This window comes from Zingiber officinale, chromosome 1A, assembly GCF_018446385.1.
Source record: "Zingiber officinale cultivar Zhangliang chromosome 1A, Zo_v1.1, whole genome shotgun sequence".
Lineage (NCBI taxonomy): Eukaryota > Viridiplantae > Streptophyta > Magnoliopsida > Zingiberales > Zingiberaceae > Zingiber > Zingiber officinale.
In genome coordinates, this window is record NC_055987.1 from 96,087,568 (window position 1) to 96,100,581 (window position 13,014).

Below are 13,014 nucleotides of genomic sequence, written 5' to 3' on the forward strand. Positions count from 1 at the left end.
TTATCAATTGATGAGATTTGCAAAGTTTCATACACACACACATACTCCTTTGCAAATTATATATCATTTTATATATTCATCATTTTCAATTTTATTTTCATATATGCTATTTAAGAGTTTTATCTTGAAAATAATAACAAAATAGTTTCAAATTTTAGTTAATATTTTTATTCAAATATGTCTCTCTAACTTTAGCAAATTGAATAGGTGTGGACTCCAATTGAAGTCTTATCTCCAACTAGCTTTGGTTATCACCATCACTCACATGATAACAATAGTACACCTACCAAGACCCTTGGTTGCAATTAATAAAACATATTTTAATTAAAATATCTGGTTTTTAATTAATTTTATATTGGATATGAAAATAATTATACCATTAGATTGTAATTAGCTTACATTGTTAATTAATTAGAGAAGATTAATTTAAGTTTATATTAATTACTTACTTTAAAATAATGAGATGTTTTGAAAATAGTCTCTTATTGTGTAACTTAGTGAGCACTTATCACCACTTCTTTGCAATTTTTTAATATCATCCTTAACTCTAAAATAATTTTAAAATATATATTTAAAAAATATTATTTGGATTATATATTTTTATATATTTTTAATATGATACATTTAGCCTATTTTGACATAACATATGAACAACCGCCGATGGACATCACAATATATGATAGCTTCGAATAGAATATGTTATCATAATTCATTTCTGAAAGGGACCAATTCCCACTCGACGCGTGGAACCTTTCCAAATCCATTAATGAAAAGGGTATTTTATATTTTAAAAATATATTTATCGAATATTATTAATATTGTTTTTTTTTTTTAAAAAAAAGTATTTACTGAGCTGGTGCACCATTACTACCTGTGTACCTTCAGCGCCTCTGCTCTCGCTTCATTCTTCCTCACTGTGCATGCGCTAGCCTTGCCGGAGGCTCTTCTTCTTGCGCTTCTGCTCCCCTGCTGAGAATGGAGCTCTGAGGTCAGCAAACCGCAAACGTACATCACCAATCTCATCTTTTAATTCGGCTCCGTTCCACGCTGTGTTTCTCACAAGTTGTCTCCTTTTGGGAGTTTCTTCAACACTCGTTGGCCGGCTTGTTCTTGATTGTGTTTGTCTTAGTTTCCTAGACAAAGTTTTTAGCTCCCTTTTTGCGAGTTTTTTTTTATTTGAGGATAGTCATCTTGGATTTGCTCTTGTTCATCATTACATCGATTTGGGCTGTTTTTTGCACTTCCAAGGAAACATGCACAGATTTTGTGAAGCATGGTCGGGTCATCTGAGGAATGAGGAACCCTAAATTTGCCTCCTTTTTGAGCTAATAATAATATCGGGATATTCCCCTTAGGTGTTAATCGTGTGAATGGTCCCTGGAACAGTATTAATTTCTGGAATGGATGAGCTTTTCAGTTGTCTTCTTGTGCTGTTGTTAAGCATCCTCCACTCCGTTTGAAGAATATTTACTTTTCCATGTTGGGAGCTGAAATTACGTTGTCTGATTCATTCAATGCATTGTGCTAATGGATGAACAGCAATACATAAAATTTAGGCCATTTTAGCTTCTTCCGGCTACAATGACCATCTATTATTGTTTTTTTGTAGGCACAAATACTGACATATTTGGATTCAGCAACATATTAGGCTCAATAGGTCATATACCATGCTAAGGTTTTTTTTTTTTTTTAAAATAATCTAGGTGTTCCGGATTCACCCGACTAATTTGGAGGTAAACGACCTTCCCTTTTGTTGGCCTATCAAGTAAATCTAGAGCACAACTTATGCACACTCAAAAGCTGATCTCCAAAATATTCATCTTATTTGAAATTCGAACCCTATTCCTCTTATTGCTCCTTTGAATGCTTTACTACTGCACTACACCCGTAGGAGCAAAAAGGTATTTTAGATTGTTTTCAACATGGTTTTGTATGGTGAAGGCTAGGGCTATGAATATCTCGACAGCCGAGTGTTCCAAGTCCTAAATGATGTTGTAGGTGGAGGTTGTGTGAGACCAAAGACATGTAGAGAAAATATAGTTTTTTACTCGGGATGTTTGTGTGTGTGTGCGTTTTGAGATTTTCCTCTAGTTTACAATCAATTTTTGATCTCAAATTTATAAACTTAGATATTCTCCATGGAAGTAAGCTTTATGCTAACTAGGCCAGTTTTTCTGTCTTTTGGTGGTTTTACTAATGGAGATGAAGATTCTACCATGCGCACTTGTGGTGTTGGTCATTCTATATTCTAGAGGCATAAATTTCAGGTCTTACAAGTGTGTGATTTGAGGTGAGATTCTATCAAGTGCTGTCAGAAACACTTGATAAATCATTAATAGGATTAATCACCATCTTAAGGATTTCTCTATATTAGTAGTGTGTTAAAGATTGAAGGCATGATAAAAATTGTGTTTAAGTTTTTAAATTGGAAGAGCTTTTATCATTTATGACAAATCACCTTCTTTTTCATCATCAACTTGTGTAAGTCTTAACTACTCTGGTTAAAAGGTCTGTTAAGGATAAACAGAGTTTTGAGTGCAGATGTAATTATCTTGACATGGCAATATGGACATCGATGGCTTATGTGGGATTGGGCATGCACACTAGAACGATTAACAATGGCCATTAACCCTTTTCAGAACCTATCGTTCTTATTATTAAGAGTTTGCCATCCCTCTTTCGCGTTATGCTTAGTCGAAATTCTTTTCATGAATATTGAATTGATCATCAGGGCACCTTCTCCATTTGTTTGTTGGAGAGAGGATGCTTATGGTCTGGCCTTGAACTCTTGACTTGGATATGTTTTTACAGAATTGTCAATATCATGGACAACAAAACATGGGTTTGGAACAAGAAGTCCTCGGTAAAAAATATCGAGGTAAGAAACTATCTACATTTACACTTAAATAACCAGCCTTCAATTATATAACTCGCAAGATTTTGTCTTCTTCCTCTTCAAGAGCAATGTGCTCCTAGTAATCAACAGCAGTTGTATCTCCCAGTTTTTCCAAATTTGTTATCAAATAAGCGATCTTGTAATCTTTTGCATTTTCATTCAGAAAGAGAGAATCCTTGAGCTAGAGAGATACTTGGAAGATTTAAACGAACAACTCTCATTGGTTCGCCGCGAGTCCAATGCTAAAGATGAGCTTTTGGCCAAGCAAACCAAAGTATCTGAGGAAACAGTTGCAGGTTGAACATTATCAAAATTCACATAGAGATGTCTTACTTTACCTTGGAACGCTTTTGTTAACACTTTTTCCTGGTTGATATTTAAGGATGGCGAAAAACAGAAGCAGAAACCGCTTCTTTAAAGCAAAAACTGGATGATGTGCTACTCCAGAAGAAATCTGCTTTAGAAAGAGTAGCTGATAGAGATATAGCATTAAAAGAATGCATGCAACAGCTACATATTACTAAAGAAGATCAGCAGTTTCTTGTTAACAATGCTGCGTTAAAGATATCGAGAGAGCAGGAGAAGGTCCGAATGTTAGAACATAAATTAGCTGAGACGAATAAGAGGCTTGCTGAGTTAGTTGTTGAAAATGGCAACTTGAATAGAATTCTAGAGGCCAAAGAACAGATATTCAAAGAAGCATGCCAGTCGAACTCCAAGGTAGAAGCAAACCTCACAGAAGTGATGAGTAGACTTGATTCATCTGAGAAACTCAATGCTTCTCTAAGGTATGAGCTGTGCATGCTCCAGAAAGAGATTGAGATTCGAAATGAGGAGAGGGATTACAGTAACAGATCCTCAAATGCTGCCCATAGGCAACACCTAGAGAATGTCAAGAAGATTGTTAAGCTTGAGACGGAGTGCCAAAGATTGCGTGTCATGGTCAGGAAGAGACTTCCGGGACCAACAGCTTTAGCTAAAATGCGAAGTGAGGTTCAAGTGTTGGATAATAATAATTCCACTGAAGCAAGGAAGAAAAGGTCGAGTTTCACGAATGAAGATTTCAGCTCAAAGAGTATTGTCTCCGACGATGATGCATCAAGCAAGGGTGCCTTTTCACTTGTCAACAGACTACATGCCATTGAAGATGAGAACAAGATTCTCAAAGAATCTTTGATCAAGAAAAACAATGAACTTCAGGCATCACGAGTCATGTTTGCACGTACCACATCGAAGCTATCACAGGTTGAGAAACAACTTGAAGAATTCTCAAAAGGACAAGTTTGTGAGCCATCAAAGGGCAGTCCATTGTCGTGCGACTTTCATGTTTCTTCGATTTCAGAGCATGGTGCGAATGATGAAATCCTTAGCTGTGCTGAATCATGGGCTTCTGCTTTAGTTTCTGAATTGGAACACTTTAAAAGTGGAAAACCAGCCGCATCATCCTGCAGAAATGCCACAATATCAGAATTGAGTGTGATGGATGACTTTGTTGAGATGGAGAAACTCGCCATTGTTTCCTTAGACAAACATTTTGAAAGTTCCCTGAGTGTGTCTGGAGATAATAATTCGTGTGTTACGACTAAGGACTCTTGTGCAGGACTTGATTTATCAGAAGCAACAGGCAAGGAGTTGGTTCCAGTTAAGGATGCGAACACAGAGACTCAATTGAGGTACACATCATTCAAAAACCACCCAAGTTGGCTTCAGGACATTCTGAGGGTCATCATACAAAAGCATCATATCATGCAAAAAAGTTTCAGTGACATTCTTAATGATGTTAGAGTTGCCCTGGATGACTTGAATTATACTATTGAGGGAGATCATTTCGATAGCAAAAGCAGGACCCAACCACGTCGGTCGAACTTAGAAGAATCAGTTCGTAAACTTATTGAATTGGTTGAGGGAATCATTCAGAAAATTACCAAAAGCAATGGAATGGAGATGTCTTCTGGTGATGCCCAAGCAAATTCTATAGCTCAAAGATCTCCTTTGGCAAATGGATATGTTGCCTGCTCATTTCTGTGGGAAAATTCTGAGCAAGTTGCTGTTCTACAGAATTTTGTTTCGGTGTGTAATGAATTGCAGTGCAGAAAGGTTGATCTCGAGCAATTTGCTGCTCAAGTAGCTTCAACTCTGGAGTGGATTGTAAACCATTGTTTTTTTCTTCAGGATGTTACAGACATGAAAGCAACGATAAGGAAACACTTGGATGCAGACGAATTAAACACTAGCCATGAGCTCAAAGCTGTGGTATATCCATCTAAAGAGTTGGATAAGTTAGATTCAATTGAAGAAGCACATATTACCGATGAAATGCACCGTCATTATCTCTTGTCAAGAATGGATGATACAGAGACCACACTGAAAGATGAAAATGAGCAATTGAAGTGTAAGATCACGAGTGTGGAGTCTAGAAGGAAAGATCTCGAATCAGTGCTGAAAACATTCACTAATAAGAATGAAATGCTGACAGCTCAACTTCGGGAGTCAGAAGTGAACGTCTCCAATTTACAACTAGAACTAGCAGCACTTAAGGAATCCAAGGGGCAGATTGAAGACCAGATTATCAAACAAAAATTTATTAATGAAGATCTTGGGACACAGCTTTCAATTGCGAAGATCCTTGAAGTTCAACTGAAAGGGAAAAGCAATTGCTGTGAGGAATTAGAGGCAACATGTCTTGAATTGCAGCTTCAGAATGAAAGGTGTGAAGTATTTCTTAGTTTTGAGTTTTGTTCTAAAAAGTCTTGTGGCTAACCAATGTCTTCTGAAATTTTTGACGATGCGGCACAGTGTCTCATCCAAGGAAACTCCAAGCTATGCCCTGCAACTAGAAGAAAAGCAAATTCAGACGGTAAGTGTATAAGATCATGGTTTGGCTGTCGCTCTTAAATTGCTTTTTAGTTACTTATTTCACTAAGATCATACAGGACTGCGATACAGCTGAAGCTTCCAAAAAGCTTGCAGATTGCCAGGAAACGATTGTAAACCTGGGTAAACAGTTGAAAGCATTGGCCTCACCACAAGACGTGCCTGCCACTGCAAAATCCAAACATAGGCTTCAGTTAGTCGATCACATGAGAGAAGAGGATAAGATAATGTTGCAATTGCCAAACATGAAGGAAATCATATCTGCTGAAGCACTCAAACCACCAACAGGTGTAGTTTCTGATGACCAATACTTGAACAAAGGTTCAGAAAAAAGTATCACAGATCTATTGCAAGTGAAGTCACCTACTAGCAATCACATAGGTGGGACTGATTCAGAAATGCTCATGATTGTACCGAAGAAACAAAAAGGAAAGGGTATGTTTCTGAGGAAGCTACTGCTGCTACGGAGAGAACAGTGAGAACCTGTTAGTAGTAAAACCTGAAACTTCACAAATAGCAGAAACAAATGGCAGAGGAGTTTTGGTTGCTAGTGTAACTTTTAGTGATGGTGATAAGGGATAAGGAACCAGGTGGGATATTGTATGTAGAATTGGTGGTTTCCTTGTTTCTAGTTTGGTCGATGTGGTGTAAGCATTCATGCAAATGCATGTTAATGTTGTATGTAATTTCCACTGGTACAATTTCTAATAATGTCATGTTGAATGAGAGTGAAACCTTAGTTGCTTGGTGATTGATGCGGTGAAAATCTACCACCTCACTGGACTTTGAGGTGGATGTCTCCATCTAAAATGGAGGTTGTCCACCGCCGACATTAATATCTATAGAGGATCATCATTCAAAATCTAAGCACTGGAGTTATTGGGCACTGTATTTATAAACTATCCACATTCAAACCTTAAGTTGTAAGTATGTTGGGACCCTAGGGATTGTGGGTTGTAGATTCTGAGGGGATTATGTCCAATCATGGTCCACAAATAATTGGACTGCTAGGAGAATGGGGAACCAAGAGATTGAGTTCGACATATGGCGTTTAGGGAGCTTAGAGTACTCAGAGGGGAGAGTTGTATGGAATACTCGGAAAGTCGAGTCGCATGAGGAGCTTGGAAACCATGCTGGAAAGTCGAGTCGCATGAGGAGCATGGAAACAATGCTGCATGGTGATCGAACGTGTTGTCGTGACACGTTTACAAATAATTTAAGTACCAAACCCCTCTATCCTAATGTAGCATAGAGATGACTCAGATCATTTCTCAGCAGGAATGCAAACAGGGGGTTTTCTGATTAACTGAACATTGGAACCAAGAACTAAAAACTGATCCTGATGGAAATTCAAACTCTATACTAAGATTTCAGTTCAGTTCATGGAAATGAAGACAACAAGAAATCTACCTAAATTAAGCTACTGCACCCATTGAAACCTATATTGCCATTGCGATTAAACTATGGAATTAAAAGAAACCAGGAATCTAACCTAAGCTAACTACTGCATTGCAAGAAACTGTCCAACAGAAAGCAACAATAACAGCAATCATTATGAAACCTAATGAAACCATTAAGCAAACAACAGTCGAGCCAACATCAAAACAAAACACAAACGTCAACTGCAGATACAAGAGCAAAGTATGTTGATAAAATTAGTGTGCTAGTGGGCATGTTTTAATTGAGTTAGTGGAGAGAAATAATAGGGTAATGGTTGTAATGTGGTGTTAGTGGGTCAATGAGTTGGCAAGTTGAGTTAGTGGTGGAGGATAATGGTTAATGTTGTGGTGTTAGTGGAGTTAGTGGGTTTTTTTAATATGTGATGTATTAGCCTATAAATAGGATATGTAATGATCAATGAAAGTGTGTGAAAAACTTTTTTTTTTTATCCTCCTTATGTCCTCGACTCGTCTATTTTTCTTATCAGTGGTATCAGAGCGAGGTTTCGAAGAGAGTTATCTCTTCCGAAAGTTTTGTACAAACTTGTCATTCCTCGATTTGATGGTCACTATGACCATTGGAGCATGCTCATGGAGAATTTTTTAAGATCCAAAGAATATTGGACGGTCGTGATTTCTAGAGTAGCAGAACCGATAGAAGGTGTTGCGCTAATAGATGCACAATTGAAAGATCTTAAAGCAAAGAATTATCTCTTCCAAGCTATTGATCGCTCAATCTTGGAAACCATTCTCTACAAGAATACTACCAAAGATATCTGGGATTCTATGAAAAAGAAGTACCAAGGTACGACAAGAGCTAAGAGGAAGCAGCTTCAAGCACTTCGTTCGGAGTTCGAAATGCTCCGAATGAAATCAGGAGAATCAGTTTCAGATTATTTTTCAAGAACGATGGCAATCGTCAACAAAATACGGATCCTTGGCGACAAGACAGAGGATGTTCTCATCATCGAAAAAATTCTTCGATCTATGACACCAAAATTTAATTTTGTTATCTATGCCATTGAAGAAGCAATTGATGTAAGTCTACTTTCAATTGATGAATTACAAAGTTCATTATTAGTACATGAGCACAAAATCAATCAATATGAAAAAAGGAGCCAGCATTGAAGGCTTTATCAGAAAATCACTCTACAAATGGTAGAAGTGATAGAGGACGAGGAAGAGGAGGTAGAAACAACAATGATTATGGGAACCAACAACAAAATCAACACCAAGAAAGCTATTTTCAAAGAAGACATAGAGGACGTCGAGGTCATTATTCTACAACTAATAGAACAAAGTCAGCAAACAAGTCTAATGTTGAATGTTACCGATATCATAGGTATGACCATTATAGATCAGAATGCTATACTAATTTGAAGAAACAAAATGGAGATCAGGCTAACTTTGCAAAAGAAGAAGAAGTGTCCCTTTTAATGGTATGTCATGAGAAAGAGAAAGCTCAACGGAATATATGGTATTTAGATACAGGCTGCAGCAATCACATGTGTGGAGAAAAGGATACATTTTCAGACTTAGATGAATTTTTTCGCAGTTCTGTCAAATTTGGTGACAACTCTACAATTTCTGTTATGGGAAAAGGAAAGGTAACTATACAAGCAAAAGGAGATTCTACCCATATTATCTCTAATGTTCTTTTTGTGCCAGATTTAAAAACTAATTTGCTTAGTGTGGGTCAATTACAAGAAAAAGGATATGAAATTGATATTAAGGAGTTTGTTGGATTCAAGATGCAAAGTTGAGCTTAATTGCGCAAGTTAATATGACAGCAAATCATATGTTTCCACTTTATCTTCATACTACATCACATTCATGTTTTTCAGCAAAATTTGATGATGAGGCATGGTTATGGCACTTTCGCTATGGACATCTAAATTTTGGTGGATTGAAAACACTAAAATAGAAGAATATGGTGATCGGTCTTCCTCAAATTACAACTCCTTCTCAAGTTTGTGAAGAATGTGTTGTTAGCAAACAACACCGTAATCAATTCCCACAAGGAAAATCTTGGAGAGCAAAGGCGGCATTGGAGCTCGTTCATTCAGATATTTGCGGACCAATAACACCGCATTCTAATGGAGGTAAAAGATACATAATTACCTTTATTGATGATTATAGCCGCAAAATATGGATTTATTTGTTGTAATAAAAATCCGAAGCCTTTACAACCTTCAAAAATTATAAAGTACTTGTCGAGAAAGAAATTGGCAACTCTATCAAAGTTCTGCGGACAGATCGTGGTGGAGAATATAACTCACATGAATTTGTAAATTTTTGTGAGAATCATGGAATCAAGAGGCAACTTACAACAGCTTACACACCTCAACAGATGGTATATGTGAGAGGAAGAACCGCACTATTATGAATATGGTGCGAAGCCTTCTAATGACAAGTGGTATTCCTAAAAGTTTTTTGCCAGAAGCAGTTAATTGGAGCATCCATATATTAAACAGAAGTCCTACATTATTTGTTCAAAACATGACACTAGAGGAAGCCTGGAGTGGAAAAAAACCAACTGTTGATTATTTTCGGATTTTTGAGTGTATCGCTTATGCCCATATTCCAGATGAAAGGATAAAGAAGCTAAACAACAAAAGTGAAAAATGCATTTTTCTTGGTATGAGTAATACATCAAAAGCTTATAGATTATATAAAATCATCATAAGTCGTGATGTTATTTTTGATGAAAAAGACACTTGGTCATGGAATCAAAATGACGTTAAAAAATTATCCCTATTGATTTTGATAATGATGAGAAAGTACAACAGCCTATGGAGGATGAGCAACATGAGGAAGTCTCTCAAAATATTCCTATAGCAGATCAAAGTTCGGTTGAAGCAGAATCACAAAGGCCACAACGTGTTCGAAGAAGACCAACATGGATGTTTGATTATGAGGTGACTAGAATTGATCAAGGTTATGATCCTCTTGCACATTTTGCTTTGTTTTTAGATTGTGACCCTACTATTTTGAAGTGGTTGTTAAAGAATTAGAATGGAGAAAAGCTATGGATGATGAAATTACAGCAATTGAAAAAAATAATACATGGGAGTTATGTGATCTTCCTTACGGGCAAAAGACTATTGGTGTAAAGTGGATTTACAAGACAAAGCTAAATGAACATGGTGAGATTGACAAGTACAAAGCACGCTGGGTGGTGAAGGGCTATAAGCAAGAGTTTGGTGTTGACTATAAAGAAATTTTTGCTCCTGTAGCAAGATATGATACAATCAGAGTGGTAATAGCGACGGTGGCACAAAATTCATGGCCTATCTTTCAATTGGATGTAAAATCTACATTCCTCCGTGGAGATTTGAAAGAAGAGGTATTTATAGATCAACCTCCAGGTTATGTGAAATTTGGTAATGAGCATAAAGTTTATAGATTAAGGAAAGCTCTATATGGATTAAAACAAGCCCCACGGACTTTCAAAAGTGCTCTTATGAACATACTCTTTTTATTAAGATTGATGATGGAGGAAAAATATTGATAGTTTGTTTATATGTAGATGACTTAATCTACACTGGAAATAGTACATCTATATTTGGAAAATTTAAAAAATCTATGATGAAAGAATTTGAAATGTCTGATCTTGGTATGATGCATTATTTCCTTGGTATTGAAGTGGTGCAAGCTTCTGTTAAAATGTTTATCTCTCAAAGAAGATATGTGCAAGAAATTCTGGACAGGTTTCAAATGAAAGATTGCAATCCTGTAAATACTCCTTCTGAGTTTGGAGTGAAGTTACACAAAGATATTGGAGGAAAAAAGGTTGATGCCACACTTTATAAACAGATAGTGGGGAGTTTAATATATTTGACAGCGACAAGACCTGATATTATGCATACTGTAAGTATGATTAGTAGATACATGGATTGTGCAACAGAAATGCATCTCTTAGCTGCAAAGAGAGTTTTTCGATACTTGCAAGGTACTAAAGAGTTTGGGTTATTTTATAAAAAGGGAGAAAAGTCAAATCTATTTGGTTTTACATACAGTGATTATGCAGGAGATTTAAATGATCGAAAAAGTACATCTAGGTACATTTTCATGTTAGGTACAAAAGCTATTTCATGGTCTTTGAAAAAACAATTAATCGTTACATTATCATCCACGGAAGCTAAGTTTGTTGCTGCAACATCTTGTGCTTGTCAAGCTATTTGACTAAAGAATATTCTTTCAGAATTATATTTCAAAGAGGATGGACCTATTCAGATTTATTGTGACAACAGTTCGACAATAAAACTTTCTAAAAATCCAGTGCTACATAGTCAAAGTAAACACATAGATGTGAGGTATCATTTCCTAAGAAATCTCACAAATGATGAAGTCTTTAAGCTTGTTTATTGCAGAAGCGAGGATCAAATTGCTGATATACTAACCAAACCTCTCAAATTTGCTACATTTCAAAAGCTCAGAAAGCTACTTGGTGTTTCTACATGGAGTTTAAAAGTTTGACTCTTTTTAAACTGATTATTACATTTGGAATATTAGTTTAAGGGAGGGATTGTTGATAAAATTAGTGTGTTAGTGGGCATGTTTTAATTGAATTAGTGGAGAGAAATAATAGGGTAATGGTTGTAATGTGGTGTTAGTGGGTCAATGAGTTGGCAAGTTGAGTTAGTGGTGGAGGATAGTGGTTAATGTTATGTGTTAGTGGAGTTAGTGGGTTTTTTTAATATGTGATGTATTAGTCTATAAATAGATATGTAATGATTAATGAAAGTATGTGAAAAACTTATTTTTAATCATCCTTGTGTCCTCGACTGCTCTATTTTTCTTATCAAAGTAACCGTAGTAGGGATTTTCTAACAAGGAATGCAAAGATCCATTATCACAGAACAACAACTTCACTGCAATTAGGGAAACAATTCTTAACCACAAGATGCTTGCGGATCAAAATTGAGAAACCCAAAACTTGAACTGTACCAAATCAGGAGAAGAGAAACACGTCGGTGACGGTGATCGACAGAGCACCAAGGAGGTGGAATTGATTGGAATTTGATGTTGATTCGGATGAAGGAAAGATCAATCTGAGGCTTCAGAAGGCTAGGGAAACTCCTTTCTCCTTCATAAACTCCGACGGTGGAAAATCTGAGCTCGGCGGTAGTGAGGTGGAGCGACAGCTGTGTGAGGTGGTATCCGCCTAATTGGTTGTTGTGGAGGCTCGGAATAGCTCACCGGAGAAGCAGTGAATCCTCTCCCTTCTCCGGCGATCCAATCTTGTTGATCGGCGCTGGTGGAAGGAAGCTCTGTTCTTGCACGCGCGATCCCCAAATCAGTGTGCTTCGTCAACCATTTGCTGTAGAGTTTATGTCCAGATCAAACAAGTTGCAAAAGGTTGGAACCGCCAACCCAGCGGCCCCCTCACCCCGGCCCCACAAGTATGAGAGGGAGTAAATCACGGTGAATATGGGCCCGGCTATGACATGGTGGTCTCAGGTGTTTAGCACGGACAGATATTGATGTTATCGCATTTGCTGCCGCAGACCCTCGACCTCTCGACCCATGTTGCAAGAATCCATGTCATAACCGGCTGATCCCGCCCGTGGGGACATGTCCAGATCAAACAAGTTCCCATGGGAGGTCAAGATGGTTGAATCAAGATGAGCAGTTTAGATCATCCTAAATTTACACAGTTTAATTAGAATCAACCGATCTTAATAAACCATTATAATTAATCAGATTAGAACTTTTGATTAATTTATTTCAGATTTGATTCAACAGTTTATTTTTTTTTAATTAGATTTTTTCATCGGTAAAATTATTACTATGTGATCAAAA

General features: G+C 37.0%; 1 protein-coding gene and 1 long non-coding RNA gene across 5 annotated transcripts; one reads left to right on the forward strand and one right to left on the reverse strand.

The window, feature by feature from the left end:
* The first annotated feature begins 860 nt into the window (after positions 1 to 860).
* LOC122027214 (filament-like plant protein 7) lies at positions 861 to 6,509 on the forward strand. Of its 2 annotated transcripts, none has more exons than XM_042586146.1 (6): positions 861 to 988; positions 2,812 to 2,878; positions 3,060 to 3,192; positions 3,279 to 5,604; positions 5,693 to 5,753; positions 5,830 to 6,509. In XM_042586146.1, the coding sequence occupies exons 2-6, from the start codon at positions 2,825 to 2,827 to the stop codon at positions 6,247 to 6,249; spliced, it is 2,994 nt and encodes a 997-aa protein (XP_042442080.1). In that variant the 5' UTR covers positions 861 to 988; positions 2,812 to 2,824; the 3' UTR covers positions 6,250 to 6,509. The 2 variants fall into 2 exon arrangements, with proteins under 2 accessions (XP_042442080.1, XP_042442072.1); XM_042586138.1 differs by having other exon boundaries at positions 870 to 1,005.
* Positions 2,794 to 12,732, reverse strand: LOC122027228. 3 transcript variants are annotated; one of them, XR_006124321.1, is made up of 7 exons: positions 12,160 to 12,732; positions 5,828 to 5,938; positions 5,658 to 5,729; positions 4,822 to 5,533; positions 4,123 to 4,341; positions 3,235 to 3,350; positions 2,794 to 3,149 (listed from the first exon to the last, which is right to left on the reverse strand). It is a non-coding gene; the product is annotated as an uncharacterized LOC122027228 (long non-coding RNA). The 3 variants fall into 3 exon arrangements; XR_006124319.1 differs by having other exon boundaries at positions 4,123 to 5,533; XR_006124323.1 differs by having other exon boundaries at positions 4,123 to 5,533; positions 5,808 to 5,938.
* Between the last annotated feature and the right edge of the window lie 282 nt (positions 12,733 to 13,014).